Source organism: Scleropages formosus, chromosome 8, assembly GCF_900964775.1.
Source record: "Scleropages formosus chromosome 8, fSclFor1.1, whole genome shotgun sequence".
Lineage (NCBI taxonomy): Eukaryota > Metazoa > Chordata > Actinopteri > Osteoglossiformes > Osteoglossidae > Scleropages > Scleropages formosus.
The window spans coordinates 29249509-29273793 of NC_041813.1; the positions used below are offsets into that span (position 1 = coordinate 29249509).

The following is a 24285-nucleotide window of genomic DNA, read 5'->3' on the forward strand; positions in this document are numbered from 1 at the left end:
AGATGATATTTAACCGCACATCTTGAAAGTTTATTGGATTAACTTTGCCATCACTATTTTACCAGTCATTTTACGTTGGTTTGAAAAAATTTTGTTTTACCCAAGCATATGCCGAACAGTAAAGAACAGGATATCAAAATATAAACGTGTGTATAATGTCATGTTATGCCTAACGATTAACAAAGTACATTAATGAGCATAAAGAGTGATTCTTGGCGCTCCGAGCGCCAGTATTGCCAACTGCGCATGTCCGCAGGCGACGCGGATGCGGAGCTGTCGTCACCGCGGCCCTCGCGCCTCAATGAAAGGCGGCGGAGGCGCGAGACGTGACGAGGAGTCCGTTAATGAGACGAGATGCCGCGTGAGATCATAACGCTGCAACTCGGACAGTGCGGGAACCAAAGTAAGCGCTCGTGCATGATGTCATCGTCATCATTCCTCTTACGATTATTTATTCTGCATTTTTCGCATTTGGGAGCAGGCCGTGTGTAATTTGTGCAGCTGTCACGCATCATCACAGAGAAGTACTATCACAATCCCAGTACAGTAGTAACATGACATGAGTTGTTCATGAACTTTATATGTGCCGACGTCGTGCTCTCATCATACATTTCCTCGACTGAAGAGCAGTGTTCCGCTACAGTACAGTACTGTACCCACTGATCGCGACTCTGTCCCCACAAACACGTGCCGATGTGGGTCTAAGCAGTGGGTGTCACGTGACTTGAGCATCGTCCCCATGTACAGCCGCGTGGGATTAGTTATTCATTCAGCACAGTGTGTTTCCTTCGTAATATTACAGTGCGGGGAGTTGGACGCGCGCTCTGCTCTACTACTGTACCGTGCTTTATCGTGCTTTACCGTGCTTTACCGTGCTCCGATGGGCCTCCCGCTCCCCCTACAGTCGGGTTCGAGTTCTGGAAGCAGCTGTGTGCGGAGCATGGCATCAGCCCCGAGGGCATCGTGGAGGAGTTCACCACCGAGGGCACGGACCGCAAGGACGTCTTCTTCTACCAGGTACAGAGCACCCTCGCCCTTGGGGGTGGGGGAGTTTTTGTGGCTACAGGCAACTTTTATAAAATTTGTGAACGTTTGCACTTGGCTGATCATGTCTTTCTCCAAGAGACTTGCGGCGTTAAGCAACTTACGCTGATTTACCCATCCGTAAACAGTCACACGCACGCAGAAACCGCTCGTCCCGAATGGGGTCGCGGGGAGCCAGAGCCTAACCCGGCAACACTGGGCGCAATTCCAGAGGGGGAGGGGGACATACCCGGGACGGGACGGCAGTCCATCGCAAGGCACCCCAAGCAGGACTCGAACCCCAAACCCCCCAGAGAGAAGGAACAGACCAAACCTGCTGCGCCACCGCACTTTCCCATCCCCCATTTGTACAACTGTATAATTTTACTGGAGCAATTCAGGGTAAGTACCTTGCTCAAGGGTACTAAGCTGGAGGTGGGATTTGAACCCATGTCCTTTGCACCCAAAGGCAGCAGCTCTAACCACTGTGCTTGCAGCTGCCACTCGGGGACAGCTAGCACCATAGCGGTCGGAGCTACTGCCTTTGGACCCAAAAGTTGCAGGTTCAAGCCTCATCTCTGGCTGTAGTACCCTTGAGCAAGGTACTTACCCTGAATTGATCCAGTAAAAAATTACCCAGCTGTATAAATGGGTAAATGATTGTAAGCATGTAATAATTGTGACCTTAACGTTGTAAGTCGCTTTGGAGAAAAGCATCAGCTAATTGAATAAATGTAAATGTTTAACGTGTGTACAATAGTTTGTTTTGCCAGCACTTTTTACTTACTTCGCTGCCTCAGGAGTGAAGGTTCTCTCTCCTACTGGGCGACATTATGACGAAGAGCCAGCAGATGGGGCTGGAACCTTGTAGTTCACTTCCGTTTCTTCTTCAGTCCTGGAGCTGCGACTTCTGCATTAGCGTTTCTGCTACGCGACGTCTTTCTTCTTCTTAATCGTTGAACTGCGAGCCGAGTCCTTGTGACACCTGTTCGCTCGCAGGCGGACGACGAACACTACATCCCGAGAGCGGTGCTCCTCGACCTGGAGCCCAGGGTGATCCACTCCATCCTGAACTCGCCCTATGCAAACCTGTACAATCCGGAGAACATCTACCTGTCAGAACATGGAGGGGGTGCAGGGAACAACTGGGCCAGCGGCTTCTCCCAGGTGATCCCTTTATAACCAAAAGGTCGTGACGGCAGCGAGTTGTACGGATCCGTTCTCGGGGAACGAACGCGGATCGATAGGCTTTGTTCACCTGCTCTCTCAGGGGGAGAAGATCCACGAGGACATCTTCGACATCATCGACAGGGAAGCGGATGGCAGTGACAGTCTGGAGGTGAGTAAACGTCCCATTTATGTTCACGCGGGATCTGTAGGAAAATGTCCCTATGTGTCACAGTTCCTCCCCTTGACTCAGACTGCAGCAGCTGGCAGGTTCACATTTACGTTTATTCATTTCGCTAACGCTTTTCTCCAGAACAGCTTGCAACCTTAAGCTACTTAAGCTTATTTATCCATTTATACAGCTGGGTAATTTTACTGGCGCAATTTAGGGTAGGTACCCTGCTCGAGGGTACTTCAGCCAGAGGTGAGATTCGAACCCGCGACCTTTGGGTCCGCTACACTACCGGCTGTCCAAGGTTCCTGTCGACACCTTGATTCAGAACACTATTTGAGAAATGGCTTTTTGTTCACAGTGAAACTCTTTCCATTGCTGTATATTTTGTTTTCTTGCTGTATTTGTGCATATTGCTCAGTACGGTAAACCGTCCTGGTCTCTCTCGCAGGGCTTTGTACTCTGCCACTCCATAGCAGGCGGTACAGGGTCGGGTCTGGGCTCCTACCTGTTGGAGAAGCTGAACGACAGGTCAGTGCGTCTCTCTGTGCTGCGCGTGTCGGCGGGGTGGGTCGCCGCTCGGCCGACTCTCGGGCTCCTCCGCGCCCAGGTACCCCAAGAAGCTGGTGCAGACCTACTCGGTGTTCCCCAACCAGGACGAGATGAGCGATGTGGTGGTGCAGCCCTACAACTCGCTGCTGACGCTCAAGAGGCTCACGCAAAACGCCGACTGTGTGGTACGTGGGGGCTGGGGGGGCTTATCCAGTGTTTGGAACATAGTACTAAGAGGGAATACCACATTACAGTGGTAACCATATTGAACGCCAAGAGCATCAGTGAACCTTAAGTGTTTTTACCCTGTTACATTTTTCACACCTAAATGAAGGCAAAGCGTAGTGAAACAAGGTACAGGGCGTGCAGGTACTGTAGTGTAGTGGTTCGAGTCTTCCGCTCGAAGGGGCCAGGTTTGAATCCCACCGCCTGCTGTTGTATGGTAATAGCCAAGGTACATTTGCTGAAGTGATGCAGTAAAAATGACCCAGCTGTAAGTATCTTGGTGGGAACACTGAACGTCGTCAGTCGCTTTGGGTACGAGTGTCCGCTAAATGACTGAAGTCCAGCGAGGTTAGCAGTTTAAATAAAACGATAAATGCAGCGCGTCAAGGGCCGAGCATCCCGGGTTTTACCTTACTTTGTTTTCGCATACGGAAAAACCAGAATCAAATTTACACGTGAGGAAAAGGGCTTTCTCTTTTCGGCCAAGAGCCCACGTTCGTTCACTGTCTCTGCCGCGCATCTACTTCTCCTTTCCAACTTGAGCCGATGTTGAAGGCGAAAAATCTCACTTTTTTTGAGGCAAAGTTCCTTTTTCAGGAGAAGGTGGAACCCGGACTTGCTGAATTCGCACCGTCCTGAGCACGGTCATCGGCATCTCCTTCGGCTACCCGCACCTGCAAGACCCGCACGTCCGGTTAACGTCTCTCCCGTCTGTCGTCCTCAGGTCGTGCTGGACAACACCGCTCTGAACCGCATCGCCACAGACCGGCTCCACATCCAGAACCCCTCCTTCTCCCAGATCAACCAGCTGGTGAGTCCCGGCCGGGGGTGCCGTCGCGGAGCGGTCCCGGGTGGGTGATCTCACACCCGGCGGGACCCCTTCCTGCGGCACCGAGGCAGGGCGTCGCACGCTGACTTCGCACGCTAACTGCCGCTTGGGAAATCCACATTAAAGGATCCGTATCTAAATAAACCCTGAGCTGCGAGGCAATAATGTCCGCGGCGCACCGAGTGCATCGTGGTTAGTGGTTTCGAAATAAAAAGCCCAACTTGGGCACAGCTCTGTTAAATTTAGATGAGCTCTTGTTCATTAACAAGGCAAGAAGCAGGTTAAGAGTCGTCTTGCGCGCTGGAACAGAGTCCGTTTCAGAAAAGAAGCACACAAACAGAGCAGAAACGCACTTTGATACGTATGTCCTTTATAGAAACAGCCGCCACGTTCAGTATTCAATCAAAATAAAGACGCTGGCGGGAGAGAAGGATGTCTCTCTCACACACGCACCCTCAGATGTTTGGGGCAGCTGGCGATGTAGTGCTTAGCTGTCACTGTGCAGTTGAAGGACCCAGGTTTGAATCCCACCTCCTGCTGTAGTCCCTTCAGCAAGGACTCGGTACTTGTGCTCAACTGATACAGTAACATTTCCCATGCTGTAAACATGGGTGGAACACTGTAATTCACCTTGGAGGGAAGTGTCACGTAAAAGGCAGTGCCGTGACATAGCGAGTACCCTGAGTGGCGTGGCAGGACGTGGGTTCGATCCCCGCTCAGTCTGTGTGGAGTTCACTTGTTCCACCCATACCTGGTTGGGTTTCTTCTGGATGCTCTGGTTTCCTTCCACAGTCCAAAGACAGAGCGTGTTCCACTGATGTATGGATGAGTGACGTAGTGTCAGTATACGTAGTGTATCTAGCAGTGTAAGTCACTGCGCCGAATAACGTGTGTGGGCTCATAACACTACATGGAGTTCGTTGGAAGCTGCTTTGGAGAAAAGCGTCTGCTGATTGAAGGAAGGTAAAAGATAAGAAACAAACACGGGGCTGATTTGTTCGTGTCGTAGTAACAGAACAACCAAATTCACAATAGGTGTAATTTTTTCAGACAAACGTTCCCGTACAGAGTATGGTTTGTCGTAAACTGGCACGGCATGAAGTTCGGAAGAAGCGGTTCCGCTCTGCGGAGCGACCGGAAAAGGAGGCTTTTTGGGCGTGTGCCCCTCGTTCCACTTTGGGGTCAGGGAGTCTCCCTTTCCCGTGGCCTTTTTTAGAGCACCGTAGCTCGTTCCTCGTCGGTGCCCCCGGCGCACAGCTGACATGTGACGGCGCCGCTGCAACCGTTGCTCCCCAGGTCTCCACCATCATGTCCGCCAGCACCACGACCCTGCGCTACCCCGGCTACATGAACAACGACCTCATCGGTCTCATCGCATCCCTCATCCCAACACCTCGGCTGCACTTCCTCATGACCGGCTACACCCCCCTCACCACCGACCAGTCGGTAAGAACGAGGACGTGTGCTCGGCCACCTGCGATCACCATATGGAGCTTCTTTTTTTTACTGCACTTTCACATGTAATTACCTTTTGAAGAGCTGCTGGTTTTCATTCAATTAATTATTAATATTCTTCACGTTGACGTTTCTATTGAAAGAGCAGAGAAATGGATGTGAATAGATACGACAGGGTAGCCTGCTCTGTGATGGATGCGCATCTCCTCCAGGGGTAAAACGCCGCACACCTTATGCTTCCAGGATAGGCTCTGGACCACCACAACCCTACCCTGGGCAGTAGGGTTGTTCATAATAGATAAAGGGATTACAGTGTAGCTGTGGCCTCCTGATGTCCTTTGCCATTCAAATTAGCATGAAAATAGGGTGCTGTCCTACCACATGTGTGTGTGGCACACACTGACAGTCTCTGAGGCCAACTTAGGTGGCTAGCGTGAGGAAGACCACGGTGTTGGATGTGATGCGGAGGCTGCTGCAACCCAAGAATGTGATGGTGTCGACGGGACGAGACCGCCAGACCAACCACTGCTACATCGCCATCCTGAACATCATCCAGGGGGAAGTGGACCCCACGCAGGTGCGTACAGATTACACTGGAGTGTGTCCCTGTAGTGTGTACAGGTGTGAGGTAATGAAGGTAATATGTACTGGTAGGTTTGGGATGGACTGGGCTCAGCTTTCAGTAGCTGTAATTTTCCAAAACCAAAACACTGTCTTTATTCGAATCCCTTCAGCAATGTTACATTTTATATTTCCGATGCATGTATTTATTCCTTTAGCACTTCATGTAACACACACACACACACACACACACACACACACACACACACACACAACGGGCAGTTTAACGTCAGCAGTGAACCTGAAGTACATCTTTGGACTGTGGGAAGAAACCACACTAACACCGAGTTGGATCCAAACCCATGTCTGAACACAGTCCAGGTCCCATTAAGCACCAGTGCTACATGCTGTGCCACCCAGCACATACTCACTTACCCCATTTGTGACATTGGGAAAGGAAAAAGGAGAAAAAAAAAAAAAAAAAGGGGGCACTTAAAACAGCACAAAACAAGTACAGCAATTCACTCCACAAATGACACTGGCCCTGTTACGCAGTGAGAACATGCTCCCTGTTGACACAGCCACTCGTCTGCTTTCGATGTTGTCAGGTGCACAAGAGCCTGCAGAGGATCAGAGAGAGGAAGCTGGCTAACTTCATCCCCTGGGGGCCCGCCAGCATCCAGGTGGCGCTGTCCAGAAGGTCCCCGTACCTGCCGTCTGCACACCGCGTCAGCGGACTGATGATGGCCAATCACACGAGCATTTCCTCCGTAAGTCCCACCCACGTCGTTGAAGCTCGGTCAACGAAACGGTCGATCGTTTTGATTTTACTCGCTCAAGAGCGTAGCTGCGGACAAGTAACAGTCAAGTCGGCGGTCACGAGTCTATTATTACAGTCTTGCTGCGTACGAGGCCCTGGGCGTAACGTCCAACGCGACGGCGTTTCTCCCCTCCCGCAGCTTTTTGAGCGAACGTGCCGGCAGTACGACAAGCTGCGCAAACGCGAGGCCTTCCTGGAGCAGTTCCGCAAGGAGGACGTGTTCAAGGAGAACTTCGACGAGCTGGACAACTCACGAGAGGTGGTGCAGCAGCTCGTCGACGAGTACAGCGCCGCTACGCGCCCCGACTACATTTCCTGGGGATCCCAGGAGCCGTGACCTCCCGTCCCCCCCTCCCAAGCCGGTGCCACGCTCAAACGGACCGAGAGCCTTCCCCTCGTTGGCATGACCTAGTAGGAGCACATAGCGAGATTTCCCCTCTAGTATTGCACACAGACCAGTGTCCACTGGGACCGTGAATAAGCACAGCGCTTGTGTCCACTCAATAGCATAGCACTCCGCTCACTGCATTCTGTACTTTTGTGTTTTCACCTGCACTTAGGAGCACCACAGTAAGTGTACGTGGTCTCTGAACGGCCTGGAAAAACCCGTGTCGGATGGTGGAGAGTTCGGCCTGGCTAACTGGGGGTGGTGGGGGAAGACGAGCATCGTTGGCAAGAGATCCCGTATAAGAGACAAGTTTAATATTAAAATGAGCCAAGTGGCCACTCTGCGCAGGTGGGTATATTTGGTGTAACGTACCAGTTGATGCGGCGACGACTTTGAGTAGCTTTTTAGGTAGCATGTACCCCCCCAGCATCTGGGGTGGGGAGCCACAATTCAGCCGGAGGGTTTACCTCTGCTCTAAGTCAGGATGCTGGTGGCCAGCCCTTCTTGTCAAGCACTCCAGGTGTGTGCATCGGGTTTGTTTTAATTGGCGTTTTCTGAGTACTAAGTGGCCTCACCTGTTGTGCCTGGTGGAAGTGAAACTAATAGGAAAGTTTTCTCAAAAACCTGCAGGACTGCGTTTTCAAGGTTCAGGATTGGCAACCTGTTTTAGGAGGCGATGAGAACTTCCTGTGACACGTACATCGGCTCTTGGTCCGAGCAGTAAATGCGGAATTGTTCTCCTATGGTAGTGCTGCACGTGCCCACTGCATGCTGGGAGAGTCCTCATTTCACAGGGTTCTTCAGCAGGAAAGAGTTTCACTGCAGATAGGGTAAAATACAGCCGTTATGGGGATGGGATGGGTCGGGTCAGCCTGTGGTTTGGTAGAGTACCACCACTGTATCACCAACAGGTATTGGCGCCATTTTTCATAGCCTCACTCTAATTTTCTTCAATATGCAAAAGTGAGCACCTCAAGCCAAACCGCTGTACAGGAGACCACATTCTCGCTTTTTTGTTTCGCACCGTTGTGGTTTCCTGTGTAGCGCATGGATGAAGCACATTGTACAGGTCTTCTGCTTCGTTAAGTCTGCAGCTGTATATGCGTACGAATGTAAAACACGCTTTGCCTGGAGCAGTCAAAGTGTTGCACTTCATGTGTCCTTTTGTTTTCTACAAATAAATGGATTGTGTGCCACAAAAGCCTGGGGAGTGTTCAGTGACGCTTGATCTGTGAGGCTCTTTCCTCTGCGAAAAGCTCTGTTTTTACATTTCCCCAGCGACGGCATCAAATCTACTTTCATATGAGAAGAACTTTAAGTAGTACAGCATTTTTGACAGTTTAGCACATTCACTTAAGAACCCATCTGCGCTCAATACACACACATTCCCTAGCGTTTTGGGTTGTTAGCATCTGCAGGGAGTTTCAGCCTCGCTGGGTGCCCAAATACAAAAAAAAAAGGAAAAAAAAAAATGTATGACACAAAGAATTGAACCACAGCGTGGCATTTTAAAAATATATCAATAGTGCAATTAGAGTCGTTAGATAACGGGGGGGGAATGAACCCCTCGACATTCACAAACCACATTCATTGAAGACACGCTTGCTGCTTGGCAACAGTGCAGACTTTTTTTTTTTATTAAATATGCATCTGGTTATTGCACATCCATGTTTACTGTACAAACACTTCATACGTTTGTTGAGAAGTACCATGCAGCATGGAAGCGGCACACAAAGATCAATCCCAAGCACGTCACCCTTGTTTTACTGGTACAAATATTCATTACATGGAAGCTGCCTGCAGCTGTGGGGGGGAAATGGCAGAGGGCAGGCAGGGGACACCAGGATTTCACCCTCCCGCAACGGAAGAGCGCGACGCCAATCTCCGCACCGCCGCGCCTCCACTCCAAGGTGACGGAACTAAAACATTGCGAAACAAGGCGCCAAGGTGATGCGGTCGAGATACCGAGGGACACGGCCGCTCCGAGGGCCTTGCTGGAGTGCCGTGGAAGAACCGCACATACGCCAGCAAGGTACAGCAGGAATTGACATCTTTTTCCTGCTTTGGTCCTTTCTTCTTCTTCTTTTTTTTTTTTAACCTGCTTTCAGAAGTCAGAGTAGAAACCATGCAGTTGTATCCGTAGGGGAAGCAACAAATGCCCTGCTGGCACGGTGACATGTATCACATACAACCAATATTACACTTAAAAAAGCTGGAGTTGCGTGTGCATTTAGGGAAGGATTAAAATAACAAAGATAATGAAAGTAATAATTTTACCAAGCAAAAATAATTTTACCAGGACACTTTTTTATTAAAATGTAAAAAAAAAAAGATAATTAAACCTTTGATAACAGCATCTTATCCATAAATAATGGGAACAAAAATGGGGGGGGGGGGCTGGCTTGAAATCAGTAGGGGGGAGAAAGTAGGTTATTCTGGTGAAGCACGAGGTCATCATGCTGCAAACATGTCATGATTAGGTTGCATTTCCTCAGAAAAACAGTAATGCTGGGAAAAGTCAGGAAAATGAAGAAAAGGATGACGAGCTCCCGGATGAACGGACTCAAATCGCGTGACGATGGACACGCCCTTCTGCAGGACACGAGCGGAGGACAGAACCTTCTGGAGACACTGTGGTCACCAGCAGTCGACAAGGATGGCGTGTCATGTGAGTGCAGTTGCTCTGCGTGTATCCCGCATGTCGGTGTTATGCGCTGTACGAAACGGTGTTGACCACGCCGACACCGTGCTGCGGTCTTGTGACGGCAGCAACACCAAAATCGGGAAAGACCCCATTGGGAAAGACGTTGGGGCTCTTTGACGGCAAACTGGGACCCAGCTACGTTGCTCTTTGGAGCGGAACAAAACCCTTTGGCAGTGGCAGGAGGAATTTCGCACCTTCGTCTTCCTCGCCAAAGTCATCGCGACGCTGGACCACAGCAGCGCACTTAGTGTCAACGGAGAGACTCTAACGATTGTCCCCGACTCCAACAAGTTCACGCACCGCCGCTCTTTTGTCCGCTACAGGAAAAACAAGGCCGCGGCTCATACGCAGAGCCGAAGTCTGGCAGCCCTTCGCACCCAATCCCAGCCCCGGGGTGTGGGAACACAAGTGGAGCAGAGACCGTGACCAGCTTGGAAAAGTGCACTTGTGGAGGGGTAAAGAATCCACCTTCCTCACCACGTTGCTCAGCTCTGGAGACATGAATCGACGAAGGTTCGACGTCTTCCAGCTGTCGCTGGGCGGGAGGGGGCCTGTCACACGGAGGGAGACGACAGCTCCTGGGCGGAGGGAGCGAGGCAGAACCCCCCCTCGGTGTACGTGCTGTCTGCAGGGACCTGGCGTTGATGCGTGGCGCTCAAGTAGGCGTTCATGAGCTGCACGATCTCCGTCAGCTGTCAGGAGGAGAGGTTAAAGGTTAGAGGGAGAAACACTGGCGCCGAGCAGCCAGCAGCCATGCGGCTTAACGAGAGGATCTGGAACTCGCCACTTCCTGGTAAAAACCACACGCCGATACCCTGCTTTACACTGTGGCTCCTTTCTCCACTCCATTCGCCCAAAACTCCAAAGCAGCTTTAGCCACAGAGTCACAAGATACATCAGACTTTTTTTTTTATTAACTCTAAACAACAGTAAAACTACTTTAAAATGACAGAAAATAATAAACGCATCATTTGCAGAGTTTCCGACGCAAGGGTACTACAGCCAGAGGTGGGAATCGAACCTACGACCTTTGGGTCCGAAGGCAGTATTTCTAAGCGTTGTAGTAGCAGCTGTATTTACAGGTGGTGTTCTGTAAAAGCTAAACGTTTTTATTAACCTTGAGCTACATTAAAATGAAAACTAATTTAAAATGTACAGTAAAATAAAAACACCCTCTTCAGAAACTCTTAAAAAAAAATACAGGCCAAGAAAATCCAGTGACAAATACATAAACGGGAAAATATTTGTATCTCCCATGGGAGTGACATCCAGTGTTTGTATCCTGTAAGCCAGGGAGCGAAGGAGCACGACTTCCACTGCTTCCGCCTTTCAAAGTTACCGGCGGAACCCGTGAAACGGGCCCTAAAAATTCAGGACGCACGTGGATTTGGGCCGAAAGCAGATTTTGCGTGCGAACCCTGCGCTGCACGCTAGGGCCTGGCTGCGCTCCATCCAAGTCCCTCTTTCTGCTGATGGAATGCACTCGTTGTACTTTCTGCGAGATGTACGTCGCTATGGGGAAGGGGGTCTGCTAAATGGAAAAATATCAACATAAATGGTCCAGGTGGGACAAAGACAACAGTCCCCCATCGCTGGAGCTTCTTCTGGAGCTGCGTCTTCGCGCCGCGGTACAGTATTTCGGCTGGATCTGCCGTCTGGAGCAACTTGTTGGGAGACTCGATGACGTCGGTGGCTCTTAGGGGCGATCAGGGGACGGCGAGTGCCGGTTGGGACACTGTGACTGTGGCCTAGACCCCAGTCCCGTTTGGGCACCGCCGTCACCCACGGAGCACCGACTCCAGCTCCGGATACGGGGCACGGAGCTCTAGCCACCCCGGGGCCTGCAGATGCGGCCCCTGACGGAGCTGCTGCCCTGAGCGATTGGGCTCCGGTAAACAAAACGGCGCTTCTGTGCCCCGCGAGAGATCACAGAAGGCCTTTGTTCCGCGTGGGAAGAAGTCAGCGCTTTCGTGGCACGAAAAGGACGAGTCGCCCGTCTGTCCCTCGCCATGTGTCCGCCTGCACGTGGTTAGAGCCGCTCCCTTTGGACCCAACCGTAGTACCCTTGAGCAAGGTACTTACCCTAAATTACTCCAGTAAAACCACCTGGCCGTACAAACGGATAAATATTTGTAGCTGGCTTCGGAGAAAAGCGTCGGCTAAATGGATGAATGTAATAAAGCTGTCGGGAGGAAAAGTACTTTGTTGACTTTGCTCCACCGCACTGCGCTTCAGAGAAACTCTGACATTTTTATTTGCGGAGGTTTTTTCTTTCTTTTTGGTGGCATCGGGCCGGATTTCAGGTAACAAAACGGAGCTTTCCCGAGCGGGCGTGACCTCCGAAACATCTCCGCACTGCTGCGCCGAGCCCGACGTCTGCACTGGTTAAATTTCGAGACAAAAGGAGGACCCGGGACACGTCGGTCGGACGCAGCCGCCCGTACCTTGTTTGTCTCGAAGAGCAGGTCGCGGTCGCCGGCCGTGATCTTGAAAGTGTTGGTGTCCGACACCTCGTAGGAGCAAATCTGTCCGTAGGGGAAGGACTCGAGGGCCTCCACCTCGCCCTGCCGGTACAGCGAGACGCACTTGGCTGCCACGCCCAGCCACAGCTTCTGGGAGAAACTTCCGGTGGAGCTCTGGAACAGCAGAGGAAGCTGCTTGGCGTATGGAAGTAAATGCTATACCTACAGTGCTGCTTATGCAAGTACGTGAACCTCTTAGGGTTAGGGGTTACCGCCAACCCTGACCCTGACTTTTAGCACGAAATGGTTACTTAATGAGAATCAGTGTTTCTCATGTGACACAATAGATGTGTGATGACCATTCCGCATGTCGCTTTAGGGGAAATCACGTGTAGTATAATGCAGGGGCAAAAATAAGCGAAGCCCAAGTTGGACTGGTTAGACCAAGTAGGTAAGTGGAATCAAGTGTATAAATCCTATTTATTTATTAATTTCACGAGGTTAACACTTAGATTTTAGGAGTTCATTCTAACATTTGATACAAGAATAATGACCATCCCTACAGGGCTCACAAAGTTTCAAGCACCACTAAAGCGTTCAGCCAAATAACTTCTCCAAAGCGACACGATCCTGCGCATTTCTAGGGCTCCATACTGTCCCAGGGCTGTGATTTCACTCTGCAGTTTAGTAGCAGGGCTCCTCTGAGGATCAGCCTTAGCTCCCTTCATCTAGTTCTAAGTGCCCCCCCCCCACGGCGAGCGCACTCACTATGTAGAAATCGACCTCGTAGAGCGTGCAGCCGAAGCCGGGCGACCGTCTCGCGATGGCGAGGTAGGCCGCCATGCTGTCCTTCTGGCTGTAGCCAACCAGGCTCTTCCATCGCTCCACGATGGCGCCCATGATGGCCGCCCCCTCCTCTTTCAGCCGCCCGCGTAGCCGCAGGTCCTGCGCCATCCTCTGCTTGTGGGCAGTCGCGTGGCTCCACAGCGCCCCCGCCAGGAGGCCGCCGGGGAAGCGCTGTGGGCAGCTGGGAGGCGGGGCCGGAGTGCTTCCAGGCGTGGTTGGCGAGGGGTTCTTCAGCGCCAGCAGGACACGTGCCTCCACTACGTTGCCAGGGAAGAGCTCGTCCAGCGGAGGGCAGGGGGAGTGGATGCTGAAATCTCCCATCATCCACTGCAGCCGCAACGCCGCGAGAGCCTGGAGGTCCTCCTCCGATGCAGGAAGTTGCCCTCGGACCATCATTTCGTGGCACTGAGGGACACAACGAGTGCTCGATCATCGCCGTGACCCGCGCCCTAACGCTCAGCAACAGCAATCTGACTCAATGAAAACCGCTGATGAGAAACGTTGAAGTCCTTCTCAAGAGTTGCTACGGTTGAGATCCGACGCCACACGACGCAATGGCCCAGCTGAGCCGGCGCTGCTACCTGCTCGAAGAGGAACGTGTACTCGATGCTGTCCACGCAAATGCTGTCCACGTCCAGCAGGCAGTAGAGCTTGAAGTAGAGTCTCCGCTGACCGTCCGACTCGGGATCTTTAGCCGAGAGGCTGCAAGACACCAAACGAGGAGGGTGGGTGAGGGCACACGAGGAAGAAAGGAGGAGTTTCAGGCCTCGCTGACTTCAGGGACAAGAATTACGACCCGACTCGAGCAGCTTAACCGGCCAAACCGCTACTTTCCTCGCATCAGTCAGATGACTCAGTGCACAGTCCTTTTGTTGTGCAGGGTGTCAGCATATTTAGCTGGCGCTGTAATTGCGGATCCACGGTTACACACCTAATAGAAAGACAGCGACGCCTCAAAGAAGTGGGTCACAAAGGCACAGCGGCCGAACTCGTCTTCCCAGGGCTACTCCTGAACGGCAGGCACGTTGGACCCTCCGGCTATGAGGGCAAGTGCGTGAGAAACACCCACGGCGGCATCACGTCAGAAGCGGCGCGATGGTCCGACCGGTTAAATCGTGCTTTAACCGACACGGCGAGTGAGCGTACGGACAAAGCAGGACGGCGGGGGCACAGACTGGACTCGTCAAGCATCCGCATCTCGGAAAAAACGCCACGTGCAGATAGGCATCAAACTGCGAAAGTTTTCCAGGGAAAACAGAGTGCGCTGTACAAACAGGCAAACAGTTACTGACCTACAGAACTTATTACTCTGAACTAAGAGTGAGTGAGAAGCGTGAGCACCTGTCTGCAGAAACTCGTTTTTGCTCACGGGGCATTTGCTGAACGAGTCCGATCGGGAATTGAGGCGCCACGCCTCCGAGGAGACGTAGGACGCTCGCGTCTTGCTTCGCTTCGACTTCTCGGCCCAATTCCTCCCATACAGAAGTCGCCCGGGTGGCCCAGGCGTAGTCGCCCCTTACGCTGCTGCACTACTGTTTACGGTTGTAAGCAAACAGTAGGGATGAGACCCACGGTGCTGCGGGATATTTACTTTTCAAACCTGGTGAGGATGTCCGCGATGATGGTGCCGCCCCCCACGGGCCACTCGTGCTGCGCGCTGCGCTCGAACAGAGCGAACGTGTTGCGGCTGCGCTGCAGCCCCAGGCGCTCCGAGATCGTCCTCGCCAGCTGCAAGGGGAAGAGGAGTGTCACCCAGGTGCACACGCAGAGGCGGAGGGGCGCGGAAACACGAACATGTGTCAACACGGAGAGCAGTCACCCTCTCCCCTCCTCCCGAATCCCCTCTCGTGTGATGTCATCCGACTTCCTTTCACAGGGTCCAAAAATGCACAAATGATTCAAAATGTCTCCTTTCCAGTCTATTTACCTTGTTTTCCTTCACCCTAAACGCACCCGCTCCCTTGGAAGAGGATGTGGTACGGAAGCGTGGTCGGTCACGCGGCTGCCCCCCGTCCGCACCCCCAGGGCCTCACCTCATCGGCGGTGGTGTGGGAGGTAACGGGCATCCGGCAGGAGCCCTGCCCGGGGAAGTGCACCACGCACAGCATTTCCCGTCGGCCCATGAGCACTTGGATCTCCTCCCAGGATGGCACGCACTCACGGCAGCGCGTCTTCTTCAGGGCCTCCAAAATGAAGGAGGCATAGCCGTCCACTTCCGTGTTGGGATGATGGCTCCGCACCCTGGGAAGGGGATGGGTGGGCAGACGCACTCGTTAAGGGGTTCGCAGTTATGCCAGCTACTCCAAAAAAAGGAAAACAGTTTAATGAGCTGGTGAGGGAGGACAGCGGGACTCTCCAAAGAGACAAACGGGAACTGTAAGGCCGACAAGCTGCTCTTGTCGAGGTTCATCTCCGGGTCCTCGTTTAGTCTCAGCTTTCAAACTTTTTTCCATGCACTCGACTCCGTACGTAAGCCACTTTCCGCGGGGACTTCGCAGGACAAGGTGCTCCCGGTCGCGCGAACTCGAGCGCTCGCTTTCTCTCTCGCGGGTCAGCGGAGCGGAAGAGCCGCCCGGCGTCAGCGTTCAGCCCAAACCGCAGACCAATTCTTAGCGGAGGCTGAAAGGGGCCCCGCTTCGCGGCGCACAAGAACAACGTGGAGCAAACATAGAGCGCTTTGTTGTGCGGGGAGTCAGTGAGGTGACCTCCACCGGAGGGTGGCTGCGCCCACCAGCCCTCCCCCGCACCCTTGTGCCTCAGGCGCCTTCGGAGCGACAGGCTTTTATAGGCTTTTCTCGTCTCCCCCACCCCATCTGGCCCAGCCGCGGCACCGCGGCGGAACAATCGGCCGCGTCGAGCCGAGGGGAGGGGAGGGGAGTCTTTCGGGTGCCGTCGAGTCACGCGGCGTCTGGCGTTCCAGGACCCGGCGTCTCCCGCTTCACGACTGCAGGAACCCTCCCACGTGCTTCTGGTGACACGCACGCACACGGTGTTCTACAAGTGGCTGACCCCTTTGTCTTAGAGCTGACCCTTACAATTGTGGTGCTGCACAATGCGGCATTCCAGCGCTCCGTGGACAAAAAACAGAGGCGGGGGGGGGGAGGGGAGACACCTCCAGCGACCACAAGCGACCACGAGGCAGCTGTGTCCGAACGCAGGCCTTGGACATTTGGATGCCTCCGTGGATACGGCTTATTATATTCTGCTTTCTCAGGAATGTGGTAGAAAGTGGCAAATTGTACTGTAAGTCAATAGACTTAAAAGAGTATTTCAAGTTACATGTACTCTGTTTAAGACATTTTCCCATGTATTTCTTGTACAAATATGTTTATATACATGTATATACTGTGTGCAGAGAGAAAGAGAGCTTTGAGCTCAAAGGTCATGGGTTTGAATCTCACCTCTGGCTGTAGTACCCTTGAGCAAGGTACGTACCCTAAATTGCTCCAGTAAAAAAAAAAAAAATTACCCAGCTATACAAATGGGTAAATAATTCTTTGGCGAAAAGCGAAAAGAATAAATGTAAATGTATTCATATGCATGTATTTACAGTACCTGACTTGTATTTCTGTTATTAGGCTTTTCCAGAGGGTCAGTCAGTGGTAAACATGAATTCGGGATTAGCTGAGTTCACAGGCCCAGGGGCCGGTGTGTCGATATGTTTATTTTTCATTTCGCTCACACTTTTACTCAAAGGAGTTACAGGAGAGTTACGATTATTAGACCGTGGGCGTGCGTTTCGCGAAGGTGCCTGGTGTGCCTCCCATCCGGGCCCTAGCATCCGCCGGAGGTTGCCGAGCTCCCCCCGTGTGGGACACCCCAAACAGGAGGGGGCGGAGATGGGATGGAGCTGGGATGTGTGACGCAGCGTGAGCACAAGCGTTGAGCTTTGTGGGACTTTTACAGCCATTCTCTGATTGACAGGCGCATGCAGACCTGGCTCCTTCCAATACACCTCCCCGAAATGTCGCTTCAACAAACTTCAGCGAGCAGCCAAATCCTGACACAGGCAGAGATGGAGCGTAAAGCGGCCTGTCAGAGATGGAGTAAACGCTGCAACGGCGGAGGAGAGCGTCAGGCCTGGCCAGCGCTCCCAGCATGCCCTCGTCTACACAGCTCACCTGTCAAGGTGGAAGCGCAGGTACTTGAGGACAGGTGTCCCTGGCAGGAAAGTGCAGCTCATGCAGGTGAGCAGCTGCCAGTAGCGCAACTGGGTGGGTGCGTCGGGCTGCGGCGCGCCGCTCGTCTGCTTCACCAGCTGGCAGTAGACTTCGTCGCGCAGCGGCCACAGGTCCAAGCACGTCTGCAGCACGCCCTGGATGAGAGGCACGGGGTCGCGCGCCGCCTCCAACTGCTGCAGCGAGTTGAAGAGCCTCACCGCCTCTTCTCGCAGCGCCGTGTAGCCCTTCCCGCTGTGTTCTGGAGGGGCGACACACCGCTGGAGTCTCGTACGGCGCAGCACAGCCCGACGCGGAACACGCTCGGAGAGAGAAGTACACGCACCGACGTGCTCCTGCGACTTTTTTTTAAACAAATCCACAAAACTTGCTTATTTACCTTTTATCGCTTGTCCTTATTTTAAACATTAAAGCTGCACATAAATTTCTCAAAAGCCATAAATCTATAAAAGGTGTACACGTTACACAGTAACATCCCCCGGCTGCCAAATGTGGCGCGGCTAAACATGAATAACCGACATAAGCCACCGCTCGGAGCACGAACGCTTATTTTGGCTTGGTGGTTTTGTCATGAGATCAGACTGAATTAAAACATTAAATGATTACTGGTCGCAGAGGCGACAACAAGACCGACCGACGAGCCCGTCTTGTCGAACGCCAGAAAAAGCCGAAGCGCAACTCAAGCCTCTGGTGACGCGCGGCGGTCTGTGCCACTCGTCCACTTCTGGCAGGCAGCTACCCGCCTTTATTTGCGACGTGACAGGTACGTCCCCCTCGCTTAAGTGCGATCGTAAATGCCGTTTGGCAGCCAGGTTGACTCGCTGGGGTGCGCGGGCGGGCAACTCACGGACGTGATCCAGGCTGCCGTAGGGAAAGGGCAGCAGTGGCGCGTACAGAGGGCTCTGCGTGTACTTGAGGATGGGGTTGTGCCTGTATATGTGCTCCAGCACCTCCTCGTTCGGCTTGTTCTCCTAGGGCAGACACGGGAGGACAGCAATTAGTCCGAGGAGACACAGGGAACCATCAGGAACACCCCCACACACCGCTCTGACAAACAGTCATTGATGGATGAGTCGAACGTCAACCCAAGAACCCATTTACCTGTGCTGACCCCCCCCCGTGTAAACACAGCTGCGCCAACTATCCCTGGGCTGCGAACACGTGAACAGACGGTGATTGTGAGCGACTACGATGAAGGGTCGGCCTCAGCGGCACGGCGGGGAACATCTCCGCAGCTCAATGCGGCGCTCCGAAGCGCAGGCAGGCTGACGGATGGGCCTTCCCACAATCCATCGAGCTGCACGCCACGCCTCTAGAATCCCCGAGGGGGGGAGTGTTCCTGACAAGTACCTGCTAATAACCCAAATACCCGCAGTATGTGCACTCGGCAGAGGGTGATGTCATGAACACCCGCTGGAGCGATGACATAACATTCTTGGCTCATGAGATAGAGACGGCGGCATATAATAACTGTACCGAGGCCATCCCTAAGAGCGCGTGATCCTCACGCCGGGACGGGGTTCGGGGAATTTTATTTCGGCCGTAACGCTGCTTTTGGCAACAGCGGGGCGGTGCAGGGATGTGTTGCCAGTTGGCTTCCTGCTCGTCTTTTTGAGCAGACCGGAAGAGCGTTTCCGCGACCCTCGCACGCGTCCGCAGCGAGACGAACCGAAGGCCGACGAACCGCCTCCTCAGCTGTGACACGTGACGCACGACACCTCTATTTCGATTTCATTGATTCGCTGACAATTTGACCCAATCATACATGTGAATGTGACAATTCAGGCTAAGGGTGCCACAGCAGGACCTCTCTGCAGGTGCCCCCTGGCAGATGTTAGCGAGCTGCTGCCCCAGCTACAGATTCATTCATGTGGTCAACAGGTCGGTCTTCGAATACCGATACCATACAGTACCATTCAGTCACCCGTGTTGAGTAAGCCGAGGAGAGCCCAATGCCCGAGCAAAAGCATTGCGATGCTCAGGTGGCAGCAAATAAGTTCTCATTCTTCCCAGCACTTGTCCTGCCTCAAGGTTCTTCTCCTGTCCCTTTGAGACTCCAGTCCTCAGAGAGGAGCCTGCAGGTGCTCATCAACAGCAAACGATGCGATCGCTCCGCGAACGCTCCCGTCTCGCTTTAAATATATCCCGAAGCACATGTAAGCAATACGCCCCGTAAAAAAGGGGTTAAATATAATGTCCTGTCGTGCGGCCCGCAGAGACGTCTCCTACCCCCAGCCACAGCAGAGGATACGGTCACGCTTCAAAAATAGAGGTCATTTTGGACGCGGCGGGGCTGAAAGCTTCCCGAAATGAGGTGCGTTTGCCAGGCGGGTGCGGATGCCGCGACACCGGCCAGCCCGATGCCCAGCGCGTCGTCTGCAAGCCAAGACCCCCACCCCCTCAAGCTCCTTCCCTCGACGTCTACATGAAAATAGGACGGGGCCTCCAACATTAACTGTCCTACAGCATCATTCTGAGCTGCTTCCCCTCACAACTTGACAGAACGACATGAGGTCATTTATCAGAAAAAGGGCAGAGCTGAGAGCAGACTGGACCTGCTGGTTGGTGCCATTGGTGGGACTGGGGGGTTCCACAATACCGCTGGCTGTGAGAGAAGAGCGCTCACGGTGATCGCGTAGGACCGGAGGGACTCACCTCGATGTCGCGGATAAGGATCTGGGTGGGCGTTTCCACGGGCGCCTTGCTGTCGACGACCTTCTGGATAGCACAGGCCCAGTGTACAGCCTCGTTGAAGTGCTTTGTGTATAGCCGGTAGCAGTGCTTTCGTCCATACACCGTGATGCTCCAGTACCCTGAGGGCGATGGACGCAAACATGTTGAAACCAACAAACACTTCTCAAAATAAGATCTGGACAGCACCATGTGGGTTGCTTCATTTGGATGTTGGTGACAGTATTTCCCTGGTCTCCATCCCTCCATTGCCAATAATTAGTTGCCCAGTGGACCAGAACCTATCCACTCTGGACAGGGCACCAATGCCTGGCTGTACAGTGGAGTTGGGTGCCAAGAGCTGTCCTTCATCTCCCTGCGAGTGTAGACAAAACACACAGTTTTACACGGTTTTTAAAGCTGCCAAGACTGTCGCTTTCCAAAGGGCCATGAATAAGCTGGGCGGCGAAAGGATAAAGAGGATTCGGGACACTATCCCTCGCCGGACGTTCTGTGGACATGCTCCCTAAACTCGCCTCAAGGCACCTCGAGGTTTCGTGGCCCAGTGAAATAAAAATAAATTCTCGTCCTTCCTCCGGCACAACTTAGCAACACCGAATAAACTAGTCCTGCATATCGAGGTAATTAACGATATCCTAAAAAGGAGGGATTAGGGGACGAGGGCCGCGACGGTATCCTTCCTCGTGGGGCAAGACTCGAACGCCATGTCTCGACTTGACCAGCTCGCCCGATAGCTGCTGCTGCGTGCACCTCCTCTCCGTGCAGCCTGACTCCCGAAGGCCCGAGCGAGCAACACCAGACGTACGTGACGCGACGAGGAAACCGCGAGCGAGAAGACGCACCCGTCTCCAAAGAAGTCCAGTCCTCGCGGCCCGTTCGTTCGAGGCATTTTCTGTGTTATTTGTTGCCTTTTAAAGTGGTTGACTGGAGTTGACCCCAGACGTGATGAGGCGTCCCCTGGGGACGCTCGGAGGGGGAAGAGTCGCGTCGTCATCACGTTGTGCGCCTTCTGTGGAGAGCAGCTCTTTGATCCCTCCGGTCCTGGGATCCCAGCACATGGAAAAGTGCCCATTTTGTTTTATTTTGAACTCATTTGACCGGGGATTTCCGAAGGCAGTCGCGGAGCGCTGGTGTCTTGGCTGCTCGACCAACGCGGCCACAGCCGGGAGGCGAAGCCACCATCGTCTAATTGGTTCCATCTGATTAAGGACGATCCGAGAGGTGTCTCCGTCACTAACTGCTCATTTTACACAAGCTTTATTTAGAGAATGTGGGTTAACGGCAAACTGTTTTGAGATCATTTCCCTTCCATCAGTCACTCCTACATTGTCCCATAGGACACAACTTTCCTTAAACTCCATGAGGTCAGTTTGCCAAATGGCAGCTTCCAGTGAATTATAGAGCTTTTCCAGTACATCCCTCGCCCTCTGGGGCACAGTTAATCCTGAAAAGAAATCCCACAGGCCTCTTTGGCCTGCTACACCCTGCGGTGGCGAACCCTCGTTGGACAGAGAGCAACTCTCCCCGTCGGCGCGTGACGCTCCTCACCTGTCTCCTTGTACGTCTGCTTGTCGGGCCAGATGACCGAGCAGAGGCTCGTGAGGACCAGGGTGCCGAGCCGGCGAGCGCCGCGTTCCGGGCTGCTGTAGTAATCCAGCGAGTCCTGGGTCAAGACGAACCAGTGCCTCCGCTGCCAGATCCAGGTCCCCGGCACCTCCCGGTACAACCAGCCTGCCAACACATAACAACATGCCGTGGTCGCTCTACGGTCCAATACATCATCCCCAGGCCTCTCATGTTAATAAGGCTTTCATAAGCAGTGCAAATGTAAATCCTCAGAGGAGCTGCATACTTTTTTCCATACATAGTACGAGAGGCACATATACAGTAGGTGGTTTACGGAAGTTTATCTACAACGGTTCTCAGATTGTGAGGATCAAATAGGATCCGGTCTGGCAAACCAACAACCAGCCTGAACGGAGCCTTCAGCACTAAAGCAGTTTGCAATCCCTTCTCCAAATATCAGAAAAAATACAGCTCCGGACAAAAAAATTTAAATCGTCAAATGTCAAAAAAAGATTAAGGAATTCAAAGCTATTATCCTGAAAAATGTGCTTCGTTCATTTACGAAACTGTGGACAGGCTGTAATTTAAAACAGGTAAAAACAGGCCTAGGATCTGATCAATGTACAAAAAGAGCATGACGTGTGAGAGAGAGAGTAAAAATAACGATACCACTATACAGGCAGGAGAGCCACCAAGTATGGCTTCATACAAAAATGGATTCTGCCGTAGGTGATTTATCTTTCATTTCGTTAACACTAGAAGAGCACTGAGATCTACATGAGGTTCCGTAAACTATCCACCCCCAAATCCACCCCCCAAGCAGACCCAAACCCTATTCCACTGTTAGGAACACACACACACACACACACACACACACACACACACACACACACACACACAGACAGACAAAAGCACTGTACCCTCATCAGAGCTGTCGCCTATAAATATTTAATCTTACAGACAACAAATGAGGTCAGTCGAGTGTCGGAAAACTAAACATTTCTCTTCACCCGAGGGGGAAACAGCTGGAAAGGCCATCGCGGCGAGGGGTCAAAGGTCAAGCGGGAAGCTCTGCTGGATTACCCGGCAGCTCCAGTAGATCCCTTGGTCAAAGCCGGCTGGGTCCGTCAGCGCTAAACAAATGTTTGTGGGAAAAGTAACACAGTGTGTCCCTACCTTCTGAGAAGTCCTGGTGTTTGGCCAGCGAACCCGTGTCTGTCTGCTGTCTCGGTGGGTTTTCTCCCTACCTGCCACCTGTCCTAACCGCCTCTCCCCCTTGCTTCCTTGGACAACACTGCCCCAGGGACACGGCCCTGGGGCCCCTCCCGTTCCGGAAAGACACCTATGACTTCAGCGTCTTCGGCGGAGTTATTGGCGGAGCTCGTCACAGTGGAGCCGTTATGCATTTAGACCAGACGAGCGGATACAGTATCTACGAGCTGGCAACTGCCCGCTGTTGACGCCGTACGTGCATTTCTGCTTGAGCCGCTTCCCCTTTCGGACCTCAGCGGTTATTTCAGTTACAGTATACTTATATATACTGTGTACAACCAAACACACAGACCTGAAAGTGCTAAATCCACTGTACTTAGTCCTAGCAGATGACGACTGAAGCAAGAGCCACAAAGCGATGCATTTGCGAAGCGGAACCAAAAAAGTCCCATCGTTGTTGGGAATTTGGCTCATTGTGACCACGAGTGAGAATTCTGTAAGTGAAGATGCTGCAGCGAATGCCCGTTTTGCCACCAAGCGCTTGGGTTCATAGAAGAAACCCATCCAGTCGTGGTCCTGCTTGGGAGAGAAAGGCTTGGGTGTTGGGCGCTCGCGCCAAGCTCAGTGATCCATCACGACTCCATCCCCTGTCTGGGAAAGCCAGGAAATGGACATCGAGCTTCTCCCATAAAAGTGATCAGGTGACCTCAGGCGAGGAGGAAACTGATGGAGGGGGGATGGTTCAGCGAAAACCACACATCCGTTTGATCATTGATTTAGAGGCCCTCAGCTGAAATGCTACCGGTCATACTCTTCTTCTTTCATATGCCTCCTCTTCCATCCAGTTCACAAGAAAACGGGAATATAGACTTTAAAAAAAAAACACTGTATTGTTTTTAAAACCAGCGGATTAAGTGTATATACTAGCCTCATGAGAACCAGCAGAAAAAAAAAGGTTATTGGCAATATTTCAGGGATCTCTGGAAGTTCCACCCCCACACATGTGGCATTGTTTAAAGGCACGCAATGTCGTCCATAAGGTGCATTATGACTCGGCATTCACGTACAGTTTGGGAGATACGCTGAAAGACATGTCCTCTGGATTGGACAAAAATTAACGGCTGGGTCCCCAGTCACGGATATAGCAGAGAAAACCCCGCTCTGTTTTATGGGCGCCATCAGATGACTTGAAAGCGGCTCATGCGCGGCAGGACGAAGCTGCATCAGCAGCAAGTATCATCGTGTTTTACAGGAAACAGCTGAAACACAACCATCTTTCTTAAGGTTTAGCAAGTTCCAAGCCAAAAGATGACTCCACTCTCTTTAGGGTCAACTGTTTCCATGGCAATGACTCATTATTCTTCCAGGAACTTTGTCCTTTTTCCTTTCTGGCAAAGCGTAGAAACGGCACAGGAAAGTAACGCTTCTTGATGC

At 52.5% G+C, this 24285-nt stretch overlaps 2 protein-coding genes across 4 annotated transcripts in view; one reads left to right on the forward strand and one right to left on the reverse strand.

Annotated features, from left to right (window-relative positions):
- The first annotated feature begins 270 nt into the window (after window positions 1-270).
- tubg1 (tubulin, gamma 1) lies at window positions 271-8384 on the forward strand. The gene is made up of 11 exons (XM_029254469.1): window positions 271-403; window positions 905-1017; window positions 2023-2190; window positions 2294-2362; window positions 2814-2893; window positions 2973-3099; window positions 3864-3950; window positions 5265-5414; window positions 5848-6000; window positions 6593-6754; window positions 6944-8384. Exons 1-11 carry the CDS (start codon window positions 355-357, stop codon window positions 7139-7141), a joined length of 1356 nt encoding a protein of 451 aa, XP_029110302.1. The 5' UTR covers window positions 271-354; the 3' UTR covers window positions 7142-8384.
- Window positions 8385-9583: 1199 nt separating this feature from the next.
- Window positions 9584-24285, reverse strand: part of plekhh3 (pleckstrin homology, MyTH4 and FERM domain containing H3) — a 31285-nt gene continuing 16583 nt past the window's right edge. For 2 of the 3 annotated variants that reach the window (XM_029254038.1, XM_029254037.1), the window contains 10 exons: window positions 21622-21804; window positions 20038-20195; window positions 18230-18353; window positions 17326-17623; window positions 15238-15445; window positions 14796-14932; window positions 13786-13906; window positions 13127-13609; window positions 12341-12532; window positions 9584-10588 (listed from right to left, as the gene is read on the reverse strand). In XM_029254038.1, the coding sequence (XP_029109871.1) occupies window positions 10451-10588; window positions 12341-12532; window positions 13127-13609; window positions 13786-13906; window positions 14796-14932; window positions 15238-15445; window positions 17326-17623; window positions 18230-18353; window positions 20038-20195; window positions 21622-21804 (2042 nt within the window). In that variant the 3' untranslated portion in view covers window positions 9584-10450. The remainder of the gene's footprint in view (window positions 10589-12340; window positions 12533-13126; window positions 13610-13785; window positions 13907-14795; window positions 14933-15237; window positions 15446-17325; window positions 17624-18229; window positions 18354-20037; window positions 20196-21621; window positions 21805-24285) is intronic. The other variant, XM_029254040.1, reaches the window with a different exon arrangement.

Coding starts and splice junctions, on each gene's coding strand:
- tubg1 (XM_029254469.1), top strand. CDS start 355: ATGCCGCGTGAGATCATAACGCTGCAACTCGGACAGTGCGGGAACCAA. Junction 2,894..2,972: donor TTGGAGAAGCTGAACGACAG/GTCAGTGCGTCT, acceptor CTCCGCGCCCAG/GTACCCCAAGAAGCTGGTGC. Junction 3,951..5,264: donor TCTCCCAGATCAACCAGCTG/GTGAGTCCCGGC, acceptor GTTGCTCCCCAG/GTCTCCACCATCATGTCCGC.